Source organism: Otolemur garnettii, unplaced genomic scaffold, assembly GCF_000181295.1.
Source record: "Otolemur garnettii isolate 467f Iridium unplaced genomic scaffold, OtoGar3 scaffold00015, whole genome shotgun sequence".
Lineage (NCBI taxonomy): Eukaryota > Metazoa > Chordata > Mammalia > Primates > Galagidae > Otolemur > Otolemur garnettii.
Genome location: NW_003852410.1, coordinates 14,334,865 through 14,358,405, shown reverse-complemented (window position 1 = coordinate 14,358,405; position 23,541 = coordinate 14,334,865). Strand labels below are relative to the sequence as shown.

The window sequence follows — 23,541 nt, the reverse complement described above, 5'->3', positions numbered from 1 at the left end:
TTATATGTTTTTTTTTTTTCCTTTCCTAAAGACAGAGTCTCACTCTGTTGCCAATGCTTGAGTTCCACAGCATTAGCCAAGCTCACAGCAACCTCAAACTCTTGGGCTCCTGCTTCAGCCTCCCAAGTAGCTGCGACTACATGTGCCTGCCACGATGCCCAGCTAATTTTTCCTTTCAGTAGAGACAGAGTCTTGCTCTTGCTCCAGCTGGTCTTGAGTTTCTGACCTTGAGCAGTCCCTGTGCCTTGATCTCCCCAGAGTGCTGGGATTAAAAGTGTGAACTACCGCGCCCAGCCTGTTATACTGTATTGTTTAGAGAATGACAAGGAAAAAAAATGACTGTGCATGTTCAGTACAAATACAATTTTTTCTTAAATATTTTCAATCTTTAGTTGTTTGAATCTACAAATATGAAAGGCCGACTATATATACTAAGAAAAAATACAAAGTGTAAATGAGAAATTCTAATTCAGTAAATAAAATCAAATCTGCGATATCCTCCACAACAAATAAAACCACTTAGAGAGTCAATTACTTGGAGCATCAGGGCTGTTTCATTCTTGCATAGTGCTGTGGCTTACAGCAGTGGCGCCCTCAGGTTCTGAAACCTGAACTGTAGTCTTCAGTTGTTCCTGAAGCTCCTCTATCAGGGGCCCAGACACTCCAAAAGCCTGGGAAGAGGCAAGTGGCTTCTCCTGACCAACACCAGGCCTCTGGACAGCTATGTTTCTGCACATCCCGCCATCAATACGCAGGGCACTACTTTCCTCAAGAAAAGGACCTAGCAAAGAACTGACTGTCTCAGGCTGACTCTCTTCAAGCCCTTCTTGTTCTGAATCCAAGTCTGAGTCTTCAGTTTCAGATGATGGGGTGCTGTCTGATTCCTCTGAATCGTCTACCTCTGAACTGGAGCAAAGTGTCTGCTGCTTGGAAACTGACTGGGCTGCTTTTAATGCAGTTTCTTCTTCCTGGACAAGAAGTGCTGCGGCCTCCAGTTCTTCCAGTTCTAATCCCAGCTCAGCTTTTGTAAGGGAAACTTCCTTTAAGGCTTCTGCAAGGGCTGCTAACTTTCTGGACCTTGAAAAACATTTTAAGAAGAAATATTAGGACTACTCATTAATTGGCCTGGGGACAATAGCTTCAGAAAAATAAACATAATAAAGTTAAATCCATACTTCACACCATGATAAATCCCATAACAGGTCAAAGATATATATGTAAAAAATGAAACTATTGAATCATTTCAAGGAAACACAGATTTCCTTTATGACTGTAGAATGAGGAAGGCCTTTCTAACAATGACTCAGAATTGAGAAGCCACAAAATAAAAGATTGGTAAAGTTCAACTAAATAACAATCAACTTTTTGGGGGTCCAAAAAAAAAAAAAAAAAGAAAGAAATCATGACGTTGAGGACTAAAGCAAAATTAGAGAAAATATTTGCAACTCAAATCCCAAACCACAGCCTAATTCTCTTTAATAGAGTTCTTAAAAATGGTTGTTAACGTGGCTCAAGCAGTTAAGGCACCAGCCACATACACCAGAGCTGGCGAGTTCGAATCCAGCCCAGGCCTGCCAAACAACAATGATGGCTGCAACCAAAAAATAGCTGGGGACTGTGGTGGGCGCCTGTAGTCTCAGCTACTTGGGAAGCGGAGGCAGGAGAATCGCTTGAGCCCAGGATTTGGAGGTTGCTGTGATGCCAGGGCACTCTACCCAGGGTGACAGCTTGAGGCTCTGTCTCAAAAAAAAAAAAAAAGGATGGAACAATCCAACAGAAAAATGGGCAAAAGATGCAAGCAGACAATTCTCATGAAAGGAAATACAAATGATTCTTAAATATATAAAAAGATGTTTAACTTTAGTCAGAAAAAAGAAATACAAAGTAGGCTCAGCTCCTGTAACTTAGTGGTTAGGGTGCCAACCACATACACTGAGGCTGTCAGGTTTGACTCCAGCCTGAGCCTGCTAAACAACAATGACTACTGCAACAACAAAAAAAGCCAGGCGTTGTGGTGGACACCTGTAGTCCCAGCTACTTGGGAGGCTGAGGCAAGAGAATTACTTAAGCCAAAGAGTTTGAGGTTGCTATGAGTTGTGATGCCACTGCACTCTACTGAGGGCAACATAGTGAGACAGTCTCAAAAAAACAAAACAAAAAAAAGAAATACAAATTAACGACATGAAGGCAGATTTTTCACATCTATCAGATTGGCAGATAGATATTTAAACATTTGATAACATTCTGTTACGAAAGACTGCTGGGGGAAAAGGTGTTTTAATATATCACTGGAGGAAGATTAAATAGCTATAACCCCTATGTAAGAGAACCTGGCAATCACTTTAAAACTAAAAATGCACATACCCTTGACCCAGCAAGCCCCATGTCTGGAATTGAAACACATGTAGCACACATGCTGCATGACATAGGTCTGAGGTTATTTACTATAACAATGTTTTTAATAGGAGCAACCAAATGTCCTTAATATGAGACTAGTTAAATAAGTTATGGCATGTCCATACAAAGGAATAGCCTATGGTAGTTACACAATGAATGAAACTCTCCATGGGCCAATTCAGACATATTGTTTAACAATAACCAAAGGTACACTGTATGTATATAGTACATTCACTTAAAAAAGAAACCAGAAAAGATACAGAAACAAGTATTTGTATCTGCTTCTATACTTCTCAGTAATTCTGGACAACAACAGAAAACAAAAAATTATGTGGGGAAGAAAGGGTGGGAACTGGAAATAAGGGGTTGATGGAGGATGATGGGGAGAGGGCGCCTCCATAACATGTTGTTTTATTTTTAAACCTATATGAATGTAATACCTGCCCACAATATGACAATATACAAAAATGGGGGAAAAAACAGTATCAGAAAGCAGCATGGAATGCTTTTCTTCTTTATTAAAAAATCATTATATATTCTTTCATAAGATTTGTTTACTAAATTACCTGCTAGGTTTGTAACATTACATTATATTTTTTGTAACATTACAATAAACTTTTCTACTATTAATTTGTATGCATATAATGGTATTTGCTTGTCCGTTTGTTCTTTAGAGACAGGGTCTCACTCTGTTGCCCAGGCTGGAGTTTAGTGGCTAGTCACAGGCACAATAACAGCTCACTGCAGACTCGAATTCCTAGGCTCAAAGATTCTCCTGCCTCAGCCTCCCCAGTAGCTGGGACTAGAGGAGCATATCACTGTGCCTGGCTGATTTTTAAATTTTTTATAGAGATGGGGTCTTGCTATGTCTCCCAGGCTGGACTCAAATTCTTGACCTCAAGTGATCCTCCTGCCTTGACCTCCCAAAGTGCTGGGATCACAGGTGTGAGCCATGTGCCTGGCATCATTTAATTGTTTCGTTTTTGTTCCCAAAAGAACCATCATAACACAAACTGTATTTCTCCCAAGACTATCTCTTCATTATTCTAAAGAGGACAACCTGAATGTGACAACTGAAGAAAGGTGGCAATGAGTGAAAATGGAAAGCATGCTGACACAATTTCTATGCTTCTGTGATTTCAAAGATGAAATGACTGTACGTTCAGTGGCCTTGAGATAAACCAGATGAGGGTGAGTTTACAAATTCATTTGTAAACATGTAATCCATTCCATAATATTGGGAAAATGAGGCTTTATTTCAGTAGAGCTGATGTGAATGGATGGTGCAATGGGAGATAAAGGGCAGAGATATTTTCACCTAAGTGGCCAATGTACCAGAGACCCGATTTCTCAAAGTATATAGCACAATAACGAGTTTGTGCAGGGACGGGCCCCCTGCCCCTGCTGCCCCTTTATGTGTAACTAGAAGCAGTGGTGGCTGGGGGGGAGGCACCAATGAATGAGGAGAGCAACCACCGCTGATGGGTAACTTCCTCTTAAGCAAGGGAAGCCCTGGGTTTCAGTGCCAGAATTTCCAGAGCGTTTAGAAAAGGGGAGGTGGCTAGGGTAAAGAGGAAAACCAAGATGAGATCAGCTGGAGTCAGTTCACCAGGGCTGCATACCCTGGTTGAACTTTTATCAGATTGAGACATTTAAAAAAGTACAGTTACGGAATAAGATGGTTTCAACATAATTTGCATCCATGTTCAAGATACTTGTAGATGACGTCCACTGTACATTTTGAAACCCTGACTACGAGTGGTAAAGGATTTGGCCAGAGCTGGAGACTCAGTTTAGTGCCTCTCTGGCCCAGGACCCCGACAGTCTAAGAACTAGTTCACTGCTTCATTTCTCCCTAAACGGGGAGTTCTCTCTGGGTAGTGACACACAGCTTTAGGAGATAAAGAGTAACAAACCTGGGAAAGAGACAATGCGTCCTATTAATGGACAATATTAGAAATAAAAGTTTAAAATAAAAGCTTTTACTTCGATGACTACATTATTTCCCTTTTAAAAGTCATGAATACTTTTAACAATGCACAAAACAAGGATGTTCTACAAACATCACTGCACTTGCCACTAATGACCACCCTGTGAACCATTTTCATTATTATTTCTACATTACAGATGAAGAAACCAAGGTTTGTAGGGGTGAAGACAGCTGCTGAAGTTCACCCAGCTAACTGGGAACAGTCAAGACTAGAAGCCAAAGCCAGGACACCAGGCCCCTCCACCACAGGCCCTCCCAGGAATACACAGGCTCTGCAATGTTTCATTATTTTTGAGACAGTCTCTCTGTTGCCCCAGGCTACAGTGCTATGGCGTCAGCCTAGCTCACAGCAACCTCAAACTCTCAAACTCTTGGGCTCAAGTGATCTTCCTGCCTCAGCCCCCTGAGTAGCTGGGAATACAGATGCCCACCACAATGCCTGGCTAGTTTTTCTAGTTTTAGTAGAGATGGGGGTCTCACTCTTCCTCAGGCTGGTCTCAAACTCCTGAGCTCAGCAATCCGCCTCTCACAGCCTCCCAGAGTGCTAGGATTACAGGTGTGGGCCAGTTCCAGTTTCATTTCTTAAGAACACACACTCCACTTCTTTCCAATTTGAGCTCTACTCAACATCTTCTGGAGGAGCAAGTTCCAACTTGCACAAGGCCCAGAAGCCTTCAAAGCTACTGTGACTAAAATCTGTAGCTTAGTAATGTTAAATGAAATATACATCTAAGCTTTAACTATAGAAGTTTAGAAAAGGAGACAAAAATTTGAATGATTTTTGTGAATATCACTGAACATATTAGATACATCAATTCTCAAGTTGCAACTATTCGGATCTTTGTTACTGTTTCTGGCTGACCTCAGAGAACATACCTGGCACATAGCAGGACTAGAAATTGTCAAGTGTAAAACAGACAGGAAAGTGATGAGCCCTGTGACCCAAATAGCAAGTCCTGACTATAACCAAATCATGTGAATTTTTAACCTTCAGGAAAGTTTCTCACTTTCAGCATTAATATATATATTGTGTGTGTGTATATATATATATATATTTCATTTCTGATCCTTCACCAAGCTGATTCTTTTCTATTTCTGACTATCTCACTTTTGCTACCTCAAGCTAGCTAATTTCCTAAATTAATATTAAAGTTCTGATTTAAACTTTTCAGTTTATGGAAGAAACATTCCTGAACTCTCTGCTAGGATAAAAAGTGATTTAAATTTCAGAATAGCATTGTGTAGAATATGACCCATACTCTGAGGAATGAAAATTGGATTTGTTTTTATTCAATTATTTTAACAGATATTCTAGTTATCACTATTCCCTAAATGTACTCTTTGGGGGAAAAATTAAGCCATGAAAGAGTAGTTATTTTGTTTTTTAACTGATACAATTAGAGCTGGTCCTAATCTGTCACTCTTTCTAAACTCTAGAATTTACTCCATATTTAAAACAGACAATTGGATCATGCAAAATCATATTTTACTAAATCAAACTCAAAACAAGTTCTTCTTAGAAAGTTACTGGAAATGCAGTCCCATCATTACCTTAAAAAAATACTTTCATTCTTTATACATACATGAAAGAATATCCTATTTGGAGGAATTTTCTTTAAATCAAAGGTTGCCAACACGTTACAGTAAATGTAACTACTGCGTAAGAGTATAGTGACAGTTGAAAGTACATGCCTTTATCATGTTGATATAAAATTTCCTCAATTCTTTTGAGTTTGGTGACTTAGTTTAGGAGGGAAAGAAGGGATCCATGGCCAAAACAAAATGCAAAAGGAGCCCTGAAATGTAGTGGGGAGGGGAACTAGGTATAAATGGAAAGCACACATCCTGTTTCTTGTTGTAGTTGTGTCCCAAACTATCAATCAACTTTTCACCACTTCCTCCAATAGTAGGATCACTATAAATCTCATAGTAACTGACTAGGTTTCATTTCCTCTTTCCAAACCTAGTAGCCTGCCAGGCATGACATACTGAGACTAAAGCCAGCAACTGATAATGCAGGAAAAGACTCCAGTGAGACAATTGTAGACATTTCATACTGGATGTTTACTGACTCGCTTGGCCTTTTAATTTCATAGCATACCACACACACAGTCGCAGGGTTTAACTGGGGCCAAACAGCACATCAACTTACTTTCTTTCTTTCTTTCTTTCTTTCTTTTTTTTTTTTTAAAGAGGCTGGGTCTCAGTAGGTTGCCCACGTTGCAGTTCAGCGGCTATTCACAGTACAATCATAGCCCACCACAGCCTCAAAATCCTGTCCTCAATCAATCCTCCCCCTCAGTCTCCCAAGTGGCTGGGACTACAGGTGTATGCCATCCAGCCCAACTTCAAGTTTCTTTTTATAGGGTGTTTATGGTAATGATCCATCGTCACTCCTCTCTATTGGAAAAAAAAAGTTCCAAACTACAAGATCCTCTACCCAAAACACATTTTTCTGGCCTGATCTAAAAGATAATGCATTGGTTTTAAGCATAAGTTGCTAATGAAATTCTTATCTTCACTCTTGAATCTGACATGAGAAATAAATACCAACTGATCCACAGATGAAAATGGAATTGTATGTTCTTATGCCTTGGGGTTTTGTTTGTTTGTTTGTTTGTTTGTTTTTGCAGTTTTTGGCCAGGGCTGGGTTTGAACCCACCACCTCCAGCATATGGGGCCAGTGCCCTACTCCTTTGAGCCACAGGTGCCATCCTTTTTTTTTTAATGCTCACTTTTGTTGCCCTGAGGAGAGTGCCGTTGTGTCATCACAGCTCACAGCAACCTCAAACTCTTAGGCTGAAGTGATATTCTTGCCTCAGCTTCCTGAGTAGCTGGGACTACTGGGGCCTGGGCGTGCCATGCCTAGCTAATTTTTCTATTTTTGACGGGGCTTGCTCTGACTTAGACTGGTCTAAATCTCCTGAGCTCAAGCAATCCACCTGCCTCAGCCTCCCACAGTGCTATTATTACAGGCCTGAGCCACAATGCCTGACCCTGTGTTTTTATTCTTTTTTTGCAGTTTTTGGCCAGGCCAGGTTTGAACCCACCACCTCTTGTATATGGGGCCGGTGCCCTACTCCTTTGAACCACAGGCACCACCCCTGTGTTTTTATTCTTAACAGCGAAAAACATTTCCAGCTCAGTAATTAAGAAACTATTAATTTAATACAGAGAAAATGGCAAGATAAGAGTTACTTAGAGGGGCAAGAGATGGTGGACCAGGATAGTTCAACTGAGCTCTCCTAGAATGACTGGGGAAAAAGAGACAACCCAACCTGTGGGAACCTTACACAGAGTCATAGATCAGGGAGCACAGCATGGAGGTGGTGAGCTGGATACAGCATATTATCCAGAGTGGTGGAAATCTGACAAATTAGGCAAGTGACTGCTACCTGCTAGGATCAGCTGGCCCCCCATAGAGGTCCACAATGGGAGGAACCTTTTCCAGAGTTTTCAGTTGTTGGGGAAGCTGTGTGTTGAGTGGAAAGCTTGCAAGAGTGGGTGGACTTGAGCAGTATCCAATAACCAGATTTGAATGCCGGTTGGAGTGGATTTGCCATAGGTTTGGTGGCTGGCAAGGCAGCCATGCTGAGGTGTTAGTGGCCGGGGGCAGCCATTGTGGGAAGGTCAGGAGAAGTTCTTAGCAGGGGGCTAAAGCACAGCCGTCTTAATTCTGCCTGCTGGAATCAGAACTCTACTCTTGGGACACGCTGAGTAACTCCTACACCCCATGGAACTGGAGTCGAGAGGGCATGGTGGCTCCTGCCCCTAAAGGTTTCTTGTGAACTTTAAGATCCCAACATTAGGGGGCGCCCATCTCTCTTGGGAGCTTCAGGTTGGCTTGTGGATATACAAGCACTGAGGAAATTCACCACCACAAGACCAGCTCTACAGGTAACACTTAGACCTATTCTCAATAGGCACTGCTGGTGGGACCTGTGGTGTGGCTCTGTGGGAACAGGACCTTAAAGATAGCCACAATGGCTGAAAATGGTGTTTAAAAAAAAAAAGATCCCAACATTAGGGATTATGCAAGGTCCGAATGCTGAGGAAACAATCAGGTGATCAGATCAACAAAGGCAACTAAGTTTGGAAAAAGGACCATAGAGATTGCAGGTTGTGCTATCTTCTAAAATAAAACCACAGTGCCACCTTGTGTCCTGGCGACACACTGCAACATGTTATCATCAAGAGCAAGGACTTCGGTTTATCTGGCCACAAGGAAGAGTTTGGCTTTGCTCAGGCTGAGGTCACTTCAAGACCTAAGCTCTGAGACAAGATAATTTGAAGCAAAGGAGGCAGTGAGAAGGAAACAGGAGGACAAGGAGGCGAACAAGAAGAAAGAACACATGAGGAAGAACCAACAGGAAAATTCAGGCAACATGAAAACCCAAAACAGGGCTTGGCCCCTACAGCTCAAGTGGCTAAAGCGCCAGCCACATACACCTAAGGTGGTGGGTTCAAATCCAGCCTGGGCCCACCAAACAACAATGAAGGCTGCAACCAAAAAAAATAGCTGGGCATTGTGGTGGGCACCTACGGTCCCAGCTACTTGGGAGGCTGAGGCAGCAGACTTGCTTGAGCCCAGGAGTTAGAGGTTGCTGTGAGCTGTGATGCCACAGCACTCTATCCAGGGGGCCAGCTTGAGGCTTTGTCTCAAAAAAAAAAAAAAACCAAAACAGAGGAACTACCCCAAGGGACCATGATGCAGCTCCTGCAGAGGACTCCACCTATAAAGAATTAATGGATTTGATAGAAGGGAATTTAAAATATGATAATATGGGCGGTGCCTGTAGCTCAGTGGGTAGGGTGCCAGCCACATACACTCAGGCTGGCGGGTTCAAACCCAGCCCTGGCCAGCTAAAACAATAATGACAACTGCAACAAAAAAATAGTCAGGTGTTGTGGTGGATGCCTGTAGTCCCAGCTATTTGGGATACTGAAGCAAGAGAGTCCCTTGAGCCCAAGAGTTTGAGCTGCTGTGAGCTGTGATGCCACAGCACTCTAACTCTGTCTCAAAAAAATAAATAAATAAATAAAATAAACTAGGGTAATAAAGACAATACAAAAAATGGATGAGAAAATGGAAAGACAGAATGAAAAGTCAGATGAGAGATATGTAGAATATAGAACCGATATGGCAAAGCTTAAGGAAATGAAGGAGACAATCAGAGAATTAAAGATGCAATAGAGGCTCAGCACCTGTAGCTCAAGTGGCTAAGGCACCAGCCACATACACCTGAGCTGGTGGGTTCGAATCCAGCCCAGGCCTGTCAAACAACAATGATGGCTGCAACCAAAAAGTAGCTAGGCACTGCGGTGGGCACCTGTAGTCCCAGCTACTTGGGAGGTGAAGGCAAAAGAATTGCTTGAGCCCAGGAATTGGGGGTTGCTGTGAGCTGTGATGCCACAGCCCTCTACTGAGGGTGACAGCTTGATGCTCTGTCTCAACAAAAAAAAAAAAAAAAAAAAAAAGGGCAAGAGAGGCTCAGCACCCGCAGCACAGTGGTTACAGTGCTGGCCACATGAGCTGAGGGTGGTGGGTTCAAACCTGTCCCGGGCCAGCTAAATAACAATGACAACTGCAACCAAAAAGTAGCAAGGTATTGTGGTGGGTGCCTGTAGTCTCAGCTACTTGGGAGGCTGAGGCAAGAGAATTGCTTAAGCACAAGAATTTGAGGTTGCTGTTAGCAGTGATGACACTGCACTCTACAAAAGGTGACAAAGTGAGACTCTTGTCTCAAAAAATAAATAAATAAATGAAGATGTGGTAGAAAGTATCAAAAAATAGGTTAGACCATGGAGAAGAAAGAACCTCAGAGCTAGAGGATAAAGTTTTCAAGTTAGCCCAGGTAAAGAGGCAGAAAAGAAGAGAGAGAAAGCAGAACAGGCGCTTAGAGAACTATGAGACTCCATGAAGTGTTGAAACATATAAATAATAGGGATTCCTGGAGGGAAGAAGATTGTCCCATAGGAATGGAAGCTCTACTGGAAACTATCATAAAAGGAAACTTCCTAAATTTTACTAAAGGTCCCAATACACCCCTCTGAGATGGATATCAAACCCTGGGTCCTCTCAACTCAAACAGAACCTCTCCAAGACATATTGTAATGAACCTGTCCAAAGTCAAGATGAAAGAACCAATTGTGCCAGCAGCCAGGCATAAGCACCTACAGAGGCAGAGCCATTAGGATGACAGCAGACTTTTCAACTGAAACCTTCCAAGCCAGAAAAATATAGTCACACGCCTTCAATATTCTTAAACAAAACAATTTTCAGCACAGAATTCTTTTTTTTAAAAAGACAGTTCACATTGTTACCCTTTGTAGAGTGCCATAATGTCCTAGCTCACAGCAACCTCAAACTCTTGGGCCCAAGTGATTCTCTTGCCTCAGCCTCCTGAGTAGCTGGGACTATAGGTGCCCACCACAACCCACAGCTATGTTTAGAGACAAGAGCTCACTCAGGGTGGTCTCAAACCTGTGAGCTCAGGCAATCCACCCACCTTGGCTTCCCATAGTGCTAGGATTACAAGTGTGAGCCACCGTGCCCAACTTGGCCAAGATTCTGTATCTTGCTAAACTAAGCTTCAAAATTGATGGAGAGATCAAATTTTTTATGAATATACAAGCACTAAGGAAATTCACCACAAGACCAGCTCTACGGTAACACTTAGACCTATTCTCAACATTGACCATCAGCAAAATAAACAGCCAGAAGCTAAAGGTCAAAACTTAGCTTCCACGATGGCAAGGATCAAACTACACAATGGACTTTCACAAAATAAGATGACTAGAACTCCACCACACTTACCAATTCTCTCAATAAATGGCAATGTACTGAATTCACCACAGAAGAGTCATGGGCTGGCTGAATGAACAAAAAAGCACAAGCCATCCACATGCTGTCTCCAGGAGACACACCTAGCCTTGAAGGACAATCAAGACTCAGGGTTAAGGGATGGAAAATTGTATTTCAAGCTAATGGAAATCAGAAGAAAAGAGGGGTCTCATCAAAAGAACAACACAAAAAGACATTTCCATTTTAAATATTTATGCACCCAACTTAAATGCTCGCAGATTTATGAAACAGACCTCGATGGGGCTGAACAATACTATATCCCAGAACACCTTAGAATAGCCAGGGACCTGAACATCCCTGACAGAACTGGACAGATCTTCTAAGCCAGGAACTTGGAACACCCCTCTGACATAACTGGACAGATCCTCTCAACAGAAACTAAACAAAGATACAAAGGACGTAAATATGACCCTACAACAAATGGGATTAATAGACATAGATAGAACATACCATTCCAAAGCTAAAGCATATACATTTTTCTCATCAGCCCATAGTACGTACTCCAAAATCGACCACATTTTAGGATGTAAATAAAACCTCAGCAAAATTAAAAGAATAGAAACTATACTTTCTATTTTCTCAGACCACAAGGCAATAAACATGGAACTCAATTCCAACAAAAACATTCATCCCCACACAAAGACTTGGAAATTAAACAATCTTATGCTGAATGATGGTTGGGTTCAGGAAGAGATAAACAAGAAATCGTCAAATTTCTCAACCATAACAACAATGAAGACACAAGTTATCAAAACATGTGGGATACAGCAAAAGTAGTCTTAACAGGGAAATTTATCACATTAAATGCCTACATTCAAAAACCAGAAAGGTAGAGTATCAACAAACTCATGAACCATCTTATGGAACTGGAAAAAGAGAACAATCTATTCCCAAACCCAGGGGAAGAAAAGAAATAACCAAAATTAAATTAGAGATTAATGAAACTGAAAACAAAAGACTCATTCAGAAAATTAACAAAATAAAAAGTGGGTTCTGTGGGGAAAAAAATGAAATCAATAAAACTTTCGCCAGGTTAATTAGAAACCGAAAAGTAAAATCTCTAATAACCTCAATCAGAAATAATAAAAGCTTAGTGCCCATAGCTCAGTGGTTAGGGGGCCGGCCACATACACCAGGGCAGGTGGTTCATACCTAGCCTGGGCCTGCTAAACAACAATAACAACAACAACAAAATGTCCAGGTGTTGTGGCAGGCACCTTTAGTCCCAGCTACTCGGGATGTTGAGGAAAGAGAATCGCTTAAGCCAAAGAGTTTGAGGTTGCGGTGAGCTGTGACGCCACAGCATTCTACCAAGAGCAACATAGTGAGACTCTGTCTCTGAGGGAAAAAAAAAAGAAAAAGAAACAATAGAGGGCAAATAATAACATGCCACAGAGATACAAGAGATCATCTCTTGAGTACTACAAAAGAAACTCTATACCCAGAAATTGGACAATGTGGAGGACCTGGAATAACACCCTCTCTCTAGACTTAAGAAATAGATCTCTTGAACAGACCAATTTCAAGAACTGAGATTGAAGAAACAAGAAAAAAAATCTCCCAACAAAAAAAATGCCCTGGTCCAGATCACTTCACACCAGAATTCTATCAAACCTTCAAAGTACAGCTTACACTCATACTGTAGAAATTATTCCAGAAAATTGAAAAGGAGGGAATCTTCCTCAACACGTTCTATGAAGCAAACATCACCCTGATGCCAAAACCAGGAAAAGACCCAATTAAAAAGGAGAATTTCAGACCAATTTCACCAATCAATACAGATGCAAAATCCTCAATAAAATCCTAGCCAATAAGGCAGTGCCTGTGGCTCAAAGGAGTAGGGCGCCAGTCCCATGTGCTGGAGGTGGTGAGTTCAAACCCAGCCCCAGCCAAAAACTGCAAAAAACCCCCAAAATCCTAGCCAATAGATGACAGCTACACATTTAAAAAAGTCATCACAATCAAGGTTTCATCCCAGGGATGCAAGGCTGGTTTAACATACCACAAGTGCATAAGTGTAATTCACCATATCAACAGAAGCAAAAAGAAAGATCATTATGATCCTCTCAACAGACGCAGAAAAAGCACTTGATACAATTCAGCATTGTTTTCTAACTAGAATGCTTAAGAATATAGGCATAGGTGGCACATTTCTGAATCTGATCAAAGCTATCTACAACAAACCCACAACTGATATTATACTAAATGGCATAAAACTGAAAGTTTTTCCACTTAGAACCAGGACCAGACAAGGTTGTCCCTCTATTTCCACTACTATTCAACATGGTGCTGGAAGTTCTAGCCAAACAATCAGGCAAGACAAGAAAATCAGAGGTCAAACTCTCACTCTGCCAACGATATGATCTTAGAGAAACCCAAAGACTCAAGCACAAGACTCCTGAAGTGTTAAAAAAATACAGCAATGTCTCAGGATATAAAATCAATGTCCATAAATCAGTAGCCTTTGTATATGTCAATAACATTCAAGATGAGAAGCTAATCAAGACACAATTCCCTTTACCATAGCGTCAAAGAAAATGAAATACCTAGGAATATACCTAACAAAAGAGGTGAAGGACCTCTACAAAGAAAATTATAAAACCCTAAGAAAAGAAATAGCAGATGATATTAGCAAATGGAAGAAGCATATCATGCTCATGGCTGGGAAAAATCAACATTGTGAAAATGTCTATACATCCCAAAGCAATCTACAGATTGTATGCAATCCCCATTAAAACACCATCATCATACTTTCAAAAATTGGGAAAAAATAATTCTTCATTTTGTATGGAACCAGAAGAAACCCCATATAGCCAATGCAATTCTTAGTAATAAAAATGAAGCCGGGGCTGCCACCTTATCAGACTTTTGACTGTACCACAAGTCCATAGTGATCAAAACAAGCACGGTACTGGCACAAAAAATAGAGACACTGACATTTGGGACCAAATACAAAACCATGAGATGAAACTAACCTCTTACAACCACCTGATCTTTGGTAAACCAAGCAAGAACATACACTGGGAAAAAAAAATAAATGGTTCAATAAATGGTGTTGGGAGAACTGGATAACTACACGTAAAAGACCAAAACTGGATCCATATCTTTCTCCACTCACAAAAATTGATTCTAGATGGGTAAAAGATTTAAACCTGAGGCATGAAGCAATAAAAATCCTCAAAGAAAATGGGAGGAAAACACTTGAAGATTATTGGCCTGGGGAAAGATTTTATGAAGGCCACTTCCATGGCAATCACGACAACAACAAAGATAAATGAATGAGAATTAATTAAACTGAAAAGCTTCTACACAGAAAGGAAACAACAACCAAAGCACACAGACAACCTTCAGAATGGGAAAAGATATTTTTATATTATAAATTGGACATAAGCTTAATAACTAGGATCTATAGAGAACTCAAATTAATCAACAAAAAAGACCCACAATCCCATATATCACTGGGCAAGAGACAGGAATAGAACCTTCTCTAAAGAAGACAGATGAATGGCTAAGAAACACAGGAAAATATCCTCATTGTCCCTAATAATCAGAGAAATGCAAATGAAAACTACCCTGAGATATCACCTAGCCCCAGAGAGAATGGTCCACATCACAAAGTCACAAAGCTACAGATGCTGGCATGGATGTAGAGAGAAGGGAACGCTTTTACATTGCTGGTGGGACTGCAAATTAATACAACCTTTTTGGAAGGAAGTATGGAGAGTCCTCGAAGAACTCAAACTAGACCTCCCACTTGATCCTACAATCCCATTCATTACTAGGCATCTACCCAGAAAAAAAAAAATCCTTTTATTGTAAAGATAAAGACATTTGCATTAGACTGTTTATTGCAGCTCAATTTATAATCACCAGAATGTGGAAACAGCCTAAATGCCCACCAACCCAGGAATGGATTAATAAGCTGTGGTATATGTATACCATGAAATACTATTCAGGCACTAAAGACGACGAAGACTTTACATCTTTTGTATTAACCTGGTTGGAGGTGAAACACATTCTTCTTAGTAAAGCATCACAAGAATGGAGAAGCAAGAATTAAATGTACTCAATTTTAATATGAAGGCAGTAGATGAGCTAATATGGGGGGTGAGGGACAGGGGAACGAGCAAGTGCAGAGAGGGGAGCGGGGAGGAGGATAGGGGTCATGGCGTGTGCCACACCTCTTGGGGGTGGGACATAATTATAAGAGGGATTTTATCTAATCAAATGCAGCCTAATTCTTTGTATCCTCAATGAATCCCAAATAATTTTTAAAAAAGTTACTTAAACCATATTCAGTTTGGGTCAATGAAATAACTTTTTATCTGATTTCCTACTGGCCTTTATACCATTTTGTGAGTCTGGGGTCTGAGAAATAACATCTAGTCCACAAATCAGTAAAATACTTTCTTGAAAACTCCTTGTATTAGTTTCCTAAGGGCTGCCATAACAAACTACAACAAATCGAGAGCTTATAACAACCAAGATGTATTCTTTCACAGTTTCTGAGGCTACCAGTCCCAAATCAAGGTGTTAGCTGGGTTGGTTCCTTTTGAGGGTAGACTCTCTTCCCTGACTTTCTCTTAGCTTGCAATCCTTGGTGCTCCTCGGCTTGGACACCCATCACTCCATGCTCTGCCTCTGTAGTCACAGGTGTTCTCCCTGTGTGTCTGTGACTTCCTATGGCCAACTTCCCTGTGTGTATCTCAATGCATCTTCTCTTCTCATGAGGACACCAGTCGTATTGGGTTAAGAGGGCACCCTACTGCACTGTGCCCTCATCTTAACTAATTATATCTGCAATCACTCATTTCCAAATAAGGTCATATTCTGAGGTTCTGGGAAGAACATGAACTTGGGAGGGACTCTATAAAACATAGTACACCCACTATAAGTGTAACAGATAGTGGAGATGCTCACTAACGGATTATAATTAAGACCAGAAAAAAATATCACTTAAAGTGAATCAACTTAAAATGAAGACCAAAATTTAATAGTGAATAGTGATGAAAAGGTTAAAACTTTACCTTTAAATAAAACTACAAACTAAAAAAAAAGTTGATAAAATACCAACAATACTAACATATTGGTCACAATTGCAACCATGTAATAATTCTCAAAATAAACAAAGAATGAAACAAATACTAATTATATTTGTAATTGTTCTAACAAAAGTATAGGACCATCTAACATTCATCACTTCATGATGGTTTTTCTGGAATAGAATTTTTTTTTTTTTTTTGGAGACAGAGTCTCACTCTGTCGCCTTGGGTAGAGTGCCGTGGAGTCACAGCTCACAGCAACCCCAAACTCTTGGGCTTAAACAATTCTCTTGCCTCAGCCTCCCAAGTAGCTGGAACTACAGGCACTGGGCACAATGCCCAGCTATTCTTTGGTTACAGTTGTCACTTTTGTTTAGCAGGCCCGGGCCAGGCTTGAACCCATCAGCCTCAGCCAGCCTCAGTATATGTGGCTAGCACCCTACTCACTGAGCCATGGGCACCAAGTCAGAATAATAGAATTTTTACAAAAAATAATCAACAATATCAGTTTTCTCAAGGTACTCTTCATCATGTGATGTTCAAATCAATTCTCTGATATTCAAAAATACTTTCCCCCAATTTCACTATTATTGTAGCAATTTCACCATTATTGCCTCAATTGTTAAGCCATCCCATATTTCCAAGCTTCATGGTCAGTGGTTCTGCGTGTGGTTCAAGCACATCTCCCATATCACTTTCACTGCTTTTGTGAAATTATTGCTCTTTTATTCAATTTACAATTTATCTGTACCACACAGATCAATGGCGAAGAGGTTAAAAAACAAAAATACTGGCAAGATGCTGGGGGGAAAGATGGTACCACATAAATGTGTTTTTAACAGTGAAAAACATTTCTATCCCCGTCATTAACAATCTCTTTGATCGAGAAGCTGTACAGGAAATGACATGCTAGATATACCAGAATGGAGATAAAACTTATGAAGTGGCTTGTTTATTAGTGAGTATTTTTGTTTTGAACATCATTGTTGCCCTTTGTCACATTCTAAGGGCAAAAGCTCAGATAACCAATTATTTGAAAAGAAGGGCTTCCTGCGCGACACCTAAGTGGCTGTAACAGAAAGATCCACTGAAAGCTCATTCTTGCAGGGAGCACAGGAACCATCTACTCCGATCCTTCCACTTTACAGATGAAGTTGGTATGACAGGCTGCTTTGATGCAGCTTGAAAGTTTGTGTGACCTAAATTGGAAGAATTGCAACTGGGTGTTAATCCCAAAGTTCCAGGTTCAAAGGGCTGTTCTCACTCACCTGCTCTCTTTCAACTACTTACATGGTGGTTGCTATGACAGTAATAGAAATTATTTAATCTTTGAAAAAGACAGTTGAAACTTTCAGTGCTATTCAATTCCTACGGGGAAATCAGCTTGACTATGATGTACTGAGTTTAGAAAAAATGCACCAGGAGGAGACTGAAGCTAGAAAGCAATTAGTATCGAGCCATTCTTTAGGGTCACAATAGTGACCATTTACCAAAAGTCCCTGGCAGAAAGCAACTTTTGTCTTTTTCTTTTTGAGACAGAGTCTCACTCTGTTGCCCTCGGTAGGGTGCTGTGGCATCACAGCTCACAGCAGCCTCAAACTCTGGGGCTTAAGCGATTCTCTTGCCTCAGCCTCCCAAGTAGCTGGGACTACAGACAATCGCCACAATGCCTGGCTATTTTTTGCTTTGACCGGGGCTGGGTTTGAACCCGCCAACTTCAATGTATGTGGCTGACGCCGTGACCACTATGCTACAGGTGCCGAGCCTTTATTTATTTTTTTTGACACAGAGTCTTACAATATCCCCCTTGGTAGAGTGACACAGCATCACAGCTCACAGCAACTTTAAACTCTTGTGCTGAAGTGATTCTCTTGTCTCAGCCTCCCAAGTAGCTGGGATTACAGGCACCCGCCAGTATATACGCCCAGCTAAACTTTTGTCTTCTTGAAATGTGAGCAAGACTAACAAAAAGAAAATTATAGGTGCCAGCCATATACACTGAGGGTAGTAGGTTCAAACCCAGCCCAGGCCAGCTAAACAACTGCAACAAAAAATAGCCAGGCGTTGTGGCAGGCTACTGTAGTCCCAGCTACTCGGGAGGCTGAGACAAGAGAATTGCTTAAGCCCAAGAGTTGGAGGTTGCTGTGAGCTGTGACGCCACAGCACTCTACTGAGGACAACATAGTGAGGCTCTGTCTCAAAAAAAAAAAGGAAAGAAAGAAAGAAAATTACAAAATAAACCTACATGCTCTTTTATGAAAACAGCCTATTATAATAGTCTATGATTAGATTAATAAAAGCTCTCAAGACAATTCCAACAATTATGCCATTGCCTTGAGACACAGTCTCTCTTTGTCGCCCTGGGTAGAGTGCTGTGGCATGATCATAGCTCAACGCAACATCAAACTCTTGGGCTCAAGTGATCCTCTTGCCTCAGTTTTTCTATTTTTAGTTGAAATGGGGTCTTGCTCTTGCTCAGGCTGGTCTTGATCTCTTGAGCTCAGCAATTCACCTGCTTTGGTCTCCTAGAGTGCTGGGATTACAGGCGGGAGCCACCGTGCCTGGCCTGCCACTGCCTTTTTAAAAAAAAGTTTATAGACTCTAGTCCTAGTGCTTAAGAGGATAAAAATATTCATTAGCTCATAAATATATACACATACACTGGACTACAAATCCCCCCAAAAGGGAGAAAGATACAATTTTTAAATGTCTTTAAAATAGTCAAATTATTAAGGCAAACAGCTATAATAAGACTCAGCCACCTCTGAGATTCTGTGTAAAGGGACTGAGAGGTCCCTCATGGCATCAGTTAATAGAGGCTGCTCACCCTTCCTGAGTGCTGACTGTGACAGGTTCAGTTCCAAGTTCATAGTAAACTCATGTACTGCAACCCTGTGAGATATGTACTGGCATTACCCTTGTTGGAAAAATAGAAAAACTGGGCCAGGGAGGGGCAAAAAAGTTGTCATACTATCACAAAAAAGCCTAGAGGCCCCAAGCAGAGTACTCCTTTATATATGTTAATAGGTGTGTAAACTCACATATCGTTTTCTCTTGGTTCACAATTATATCAAGAATCATTTGTTTGAGTTTTCAAATGATAAACAGATGCCTACATGTTTTAAAGCACCCTGCATCAGACAAAGGCAAGGGCAGCTGAGCTGAAGGCGGGCAGGCAGGCTCTGGCTCCAGTGGTTCCTTTTGAGAGCAGTCCATACGTAAACATATACATACTACATGCACCCCCACATACGCATACATACACCAACTTTTAGAGCAAAACTAATGACTTCAGGTTAAAAAAGAATTGCAATGGCAAGGCAATAGTGACAAGAATGCCTTAGGAAGGTTTAGCCAAACTCAGAGGAGCCATCCTTGGCCTTATTGCGAACCTCCACCTTTAGTGGACGGGTGAGGTGATAAACGGGTTAAAAAAGGTACAATGTCCATCAAAAACCGTTCCATCCTGCCCTTGAAACTGCCTTACATTTACACCACACCTGATCAAATTCCCAGAGATGGAAAAGTGGGTCTCATAAATTTGCCACATTTCCGTCTACTCCACAGCAGAACTGCTTTTGCTGAAACCTGCTTCGTTGTGATCCAAAACGCTGGCATTCGGGGCTGATTTGAAAAACAGCCCCGTGAAGCTCTTGGAACCGTGCGACTCACAAGGTCTCCCCTTCCATAAGAGCGGTTAGGAAATTCAAGTCTGTGGCCCATGCGCATGACAGAATGTACCTGCAGCTCTTCCTGGCCTCCGTTTTCTTTTTGTTTCTACCTTTTTTCTCCCTTCTTTTATCTTCACCTTTAAGTTATGCCATCTTGTTTTACACACACACACACACAGAGAAATGCTTTAAATAATTTCTAGTATAAGGCAGGAAATAAATAATTTAAGAGTGAAACCAAATAGCTAGTTAAGTATAAAACAAAAATATCTTTGTTGGATAAAAAGGGACCTGGAAACAGGGAACACAAGTCTCAGGCTGAGACAGAGCTCTTCAGTCCATTTTCTGACAATATTTCATCCATACGAAAAGGGCAAATGGTGTTTAATGATATAGTAGTTTGACCTATTAAATGTTCAGGTAAAATGACCATGTGGGTTCAGTTAAGCTAAGTGGAGGTCAATCACTATAAAGGTGGCAGCAGAAGGAAGGTACTGTAGATTTCATTGTGTCCCCCACAAACACATGCTCATGTCCTAAACCCTAGACCCTGAGAATGTGACCTTACTTGGAAATAGGGTCTTTGCAGCTATAATCAAGCTGAGGTCATACTGGATTATAATGGGTCTCAATCTGATGACTGGAGTTTTGGGGAAAAAATGTTGTAAAGACACAAGGACACACAGACAGAAGATGCCACATGACAATGAAGACAGAGATGAGAGGAATGTCGAGAGCTGCCAGCAACTGCCAGAAGCCAGCAGAGGGGCCACAAAACAGATTCTCCCCCAGAGTCTCCAAAAGAAACCATTTCTACTGATACCTTGATTTTGGAATTTTTGCCTCTAGAACTATAAGAAAATAAATTCCTGTAGTTTATTATTTTTTTAAAATTTATTTTGTTTTGAGACAGAATCTCACTATGTCATCCTCAGTAGAGTGCTGTGACGTCAGAGCTCACATCAACCTCAACTCTTGGGCTTAAGTGATTCTCTTGCCTCAGCCTCCCAAGTAGCTGGGATTACAGGCACCCACCACAGTGCCCAGCTATTTTTTTGTTGCAGTTGTTTTAGTTGGCCCGGGCCGGGTTTGAACCCGCTACCCTCGGTGTGTGTGGCTGGCACCATAACCACTGCGCTACAGGTGTCCAGACAAATTCCTCTGGTTTAAATCCACCCAGTTTGTGGTAACTTGTTAAAGTAGGCTAATACAGAAGGACATGCAGCAATCAAGATCTTTAGAGCAGAACACAAATTAGAAGGCATTTCATAAGTTCCCCAGTTCACAAAAGAAAAGAAGGACATACATCACTTAAAAAATACAATAGCAGGCCGGGCAAGGTGGCTCACACCTGTAATCCTAGCACTCTGGCAGGCTGAGGTGGGTGGATTGTCTGAGCTCACAGGTTCAAGACCTGCCTGAGCCAAAACAAGACCTCATCTCTAGCCATGCACTGTGGCAGGTGCCTGTAATCCCAGCTACTCAGGAGGCTGAGGCAAGATAATCTCTTGAGCCCAAGAGTTTGAGGTTGCTATGAGCTATGATACCATGGTACTCTACTGAGGGTGACAAAGTAAGACGCAGTCTCAAAAAAAAAAAAAAAATAGCAAGGCACAGAAAAGTTTTTTTCACATAATAACATATGAGGGGAATAAATGAGTTTGTTTCTAATTCCCTTCCAAATCTAAAAGCTACAGTTTTACACTTCTATGTCATGATAGTGATATTCCCATGAAAAGCCTGCAGCAGCTTCCCAAACAGAATAAAATCCAAACTCTACAATGAGGACAAGACCCTGTGAGACCTGGTCCTGTACACCCCCCAGGGAGATCACCCACCATTCCTGTCCAGGTCACTGCTCACTGGCTCCAATCAGTACCCTGACACTAACAAAATTCTCACCTTAAGCCCTTTGTGCTTGTTTCCTCCTGGAATGCACATCCCCAAATCTTCCCATGCATTCAGAATTCAGCTAAAACACTATGTCAGAGAGCCCGGCTAGAGCGGTCCAATTAAGGCAATGCTTCCCAAGCTGATTCACACCACGGAACACACAGAAAACAGCATCTGCCTGGCATGACGCGTGAGTAAACCAACCAGGCTGGCCCACATCCTACCTGCCATCTTGAAGGGTGAGGGTTTCTGTTTACCCGAAACCTCTCTGTGGTGCCAGGAAGCCCCAGCTGGGACGCTCTGCCCTTGGCCTCCCACGACTCATACCACCCTTAGGTGTGAGGAGAGTTCCGAGGCCTAAAGAAGTAGACGTCCTGGCTCCATTTTCACAGCATGTCCTTTCCACTTCCTCATCTTGAAAGCAGAAGAAAAAATGACCCCGTCCAAATTTTTTGGCACACTCTAGAAAGACTAGGTCAAGTGACTTCATGTGTTTTCTTTATAGGCTTGTTCTAAATGCCAGGTTTTCCCTCAGTTGCAGAGTATAAAGTGTGCGTGCTACGTGGCTTTCACAGACAGAGGCAGGAAAATACTCGAGTGTTGGCATGTCTGCCGTGTTGATGCGCACAGGCTGGAGCGTGCAGGGCGCTGCATTACGGTGGGAGGCAAAACTTCCAAAATTCAGAATATTTATGGAGTTACTGTTATCACATGCAGTGAAATGTCTTCCTAAAACACATGCCACAATGGTATGAGCCGATTAAACCAGAACCATTCTATGAACACAGTGCTTATTCACAGGCGTGTTCACAGCCACTGCAACATGAACGCCCAGGCTCAAACGATCCTCCTATCTCAGCCTCCCGAGGAGCTGGGACTACCGGTGTGGGCCTCCACACTACTTCCATTCTATGATTTCTTAATGCCAGTCTTGTTCTACAAAATCAGAAAACAATGTGATGTCTGCTGGACTTATTAAATGGCTGACATGTCACAAAAGCTCTGCCTCCTCCCACTCACTCTGAGTCATGGTTAACATGCTATCTAAATACAATGTGAAACCTTTATCTTCGTAGAGAGAAAACGGGGACTGCATGAGAGAGTACAGAGAGAGTCTCACAAAGGCCAGTCACAATGCTGAGTGGCCGTCTCCTGTGCTGTATCGTCTCATAGTCTTAAACGAAACAACACACTGTGCCCTTCAGTACAGCTCACTGATTTAATAGGGACAAGTATTTAACTTGCCTTCCCTTTGTGAGAGAGCTGGGCCTAGGAGCTGCAGCATTTAACATTCAAGAGATATTTCCTGAATGCAGGCCCTTGTTGGAAAAGGGAGGGCTGTGATGGGGGTGACAGGGAGTCCCAATGGCTGGGCCTTAGGACTGACTAGCAAAGACCAAGAGGTAAGGGCTCAGAAACTATGCCCACGTGTAATCCATTCAGCATCCCAATCCCCTAAAAGCCTTCCGACCTAGCTACATTACCAGCTGTGTTCTTTTTCAGAGCTGAAGGCTCTCATGACAATTTGCCAGGAGATTGGTTTTTTTTTTTGAGTCAGAGTCTTTGTCACCCTCGGTAAAGTGCCATGGAGTCACAGCTCACAGCAACCTCTAGCTCTTAGGCTTAAGCGATTGTCTTGCCTCAGCCTCCCGAGTAGCTGGGACTACAGGTGCCCGCCACAAC

General features: G+C 41.7%; 1 protein-coding gene across 1 annotated transcript in view; it reads right to left on the bottom strand.

Annotated features, from left to right (window-relative positions):
* Nucleotides 1-353: 353 nt before the first annotated feature.
* SHQ1 (SHQ1, H/ACA ribonucleoprotein assembly factor) overlaps nucleotides 354-23,541 on the bottom strand; it is a 138,310-nt gene continuing 115,122 nt past the window's right edge. Inside the window, exon 11 of the mRNA XM_003785493.2 lies at nucleotides 354-1,077. Coding sequence (XP_003785541.1) covers nucleotides 555-1,077 — 523 coding nt within the window. The 3' untranslated portion in view covers nucleotides 354-554. The remainder of the gene's footprint in view (nucleotides 1,078-23,541) is intronic.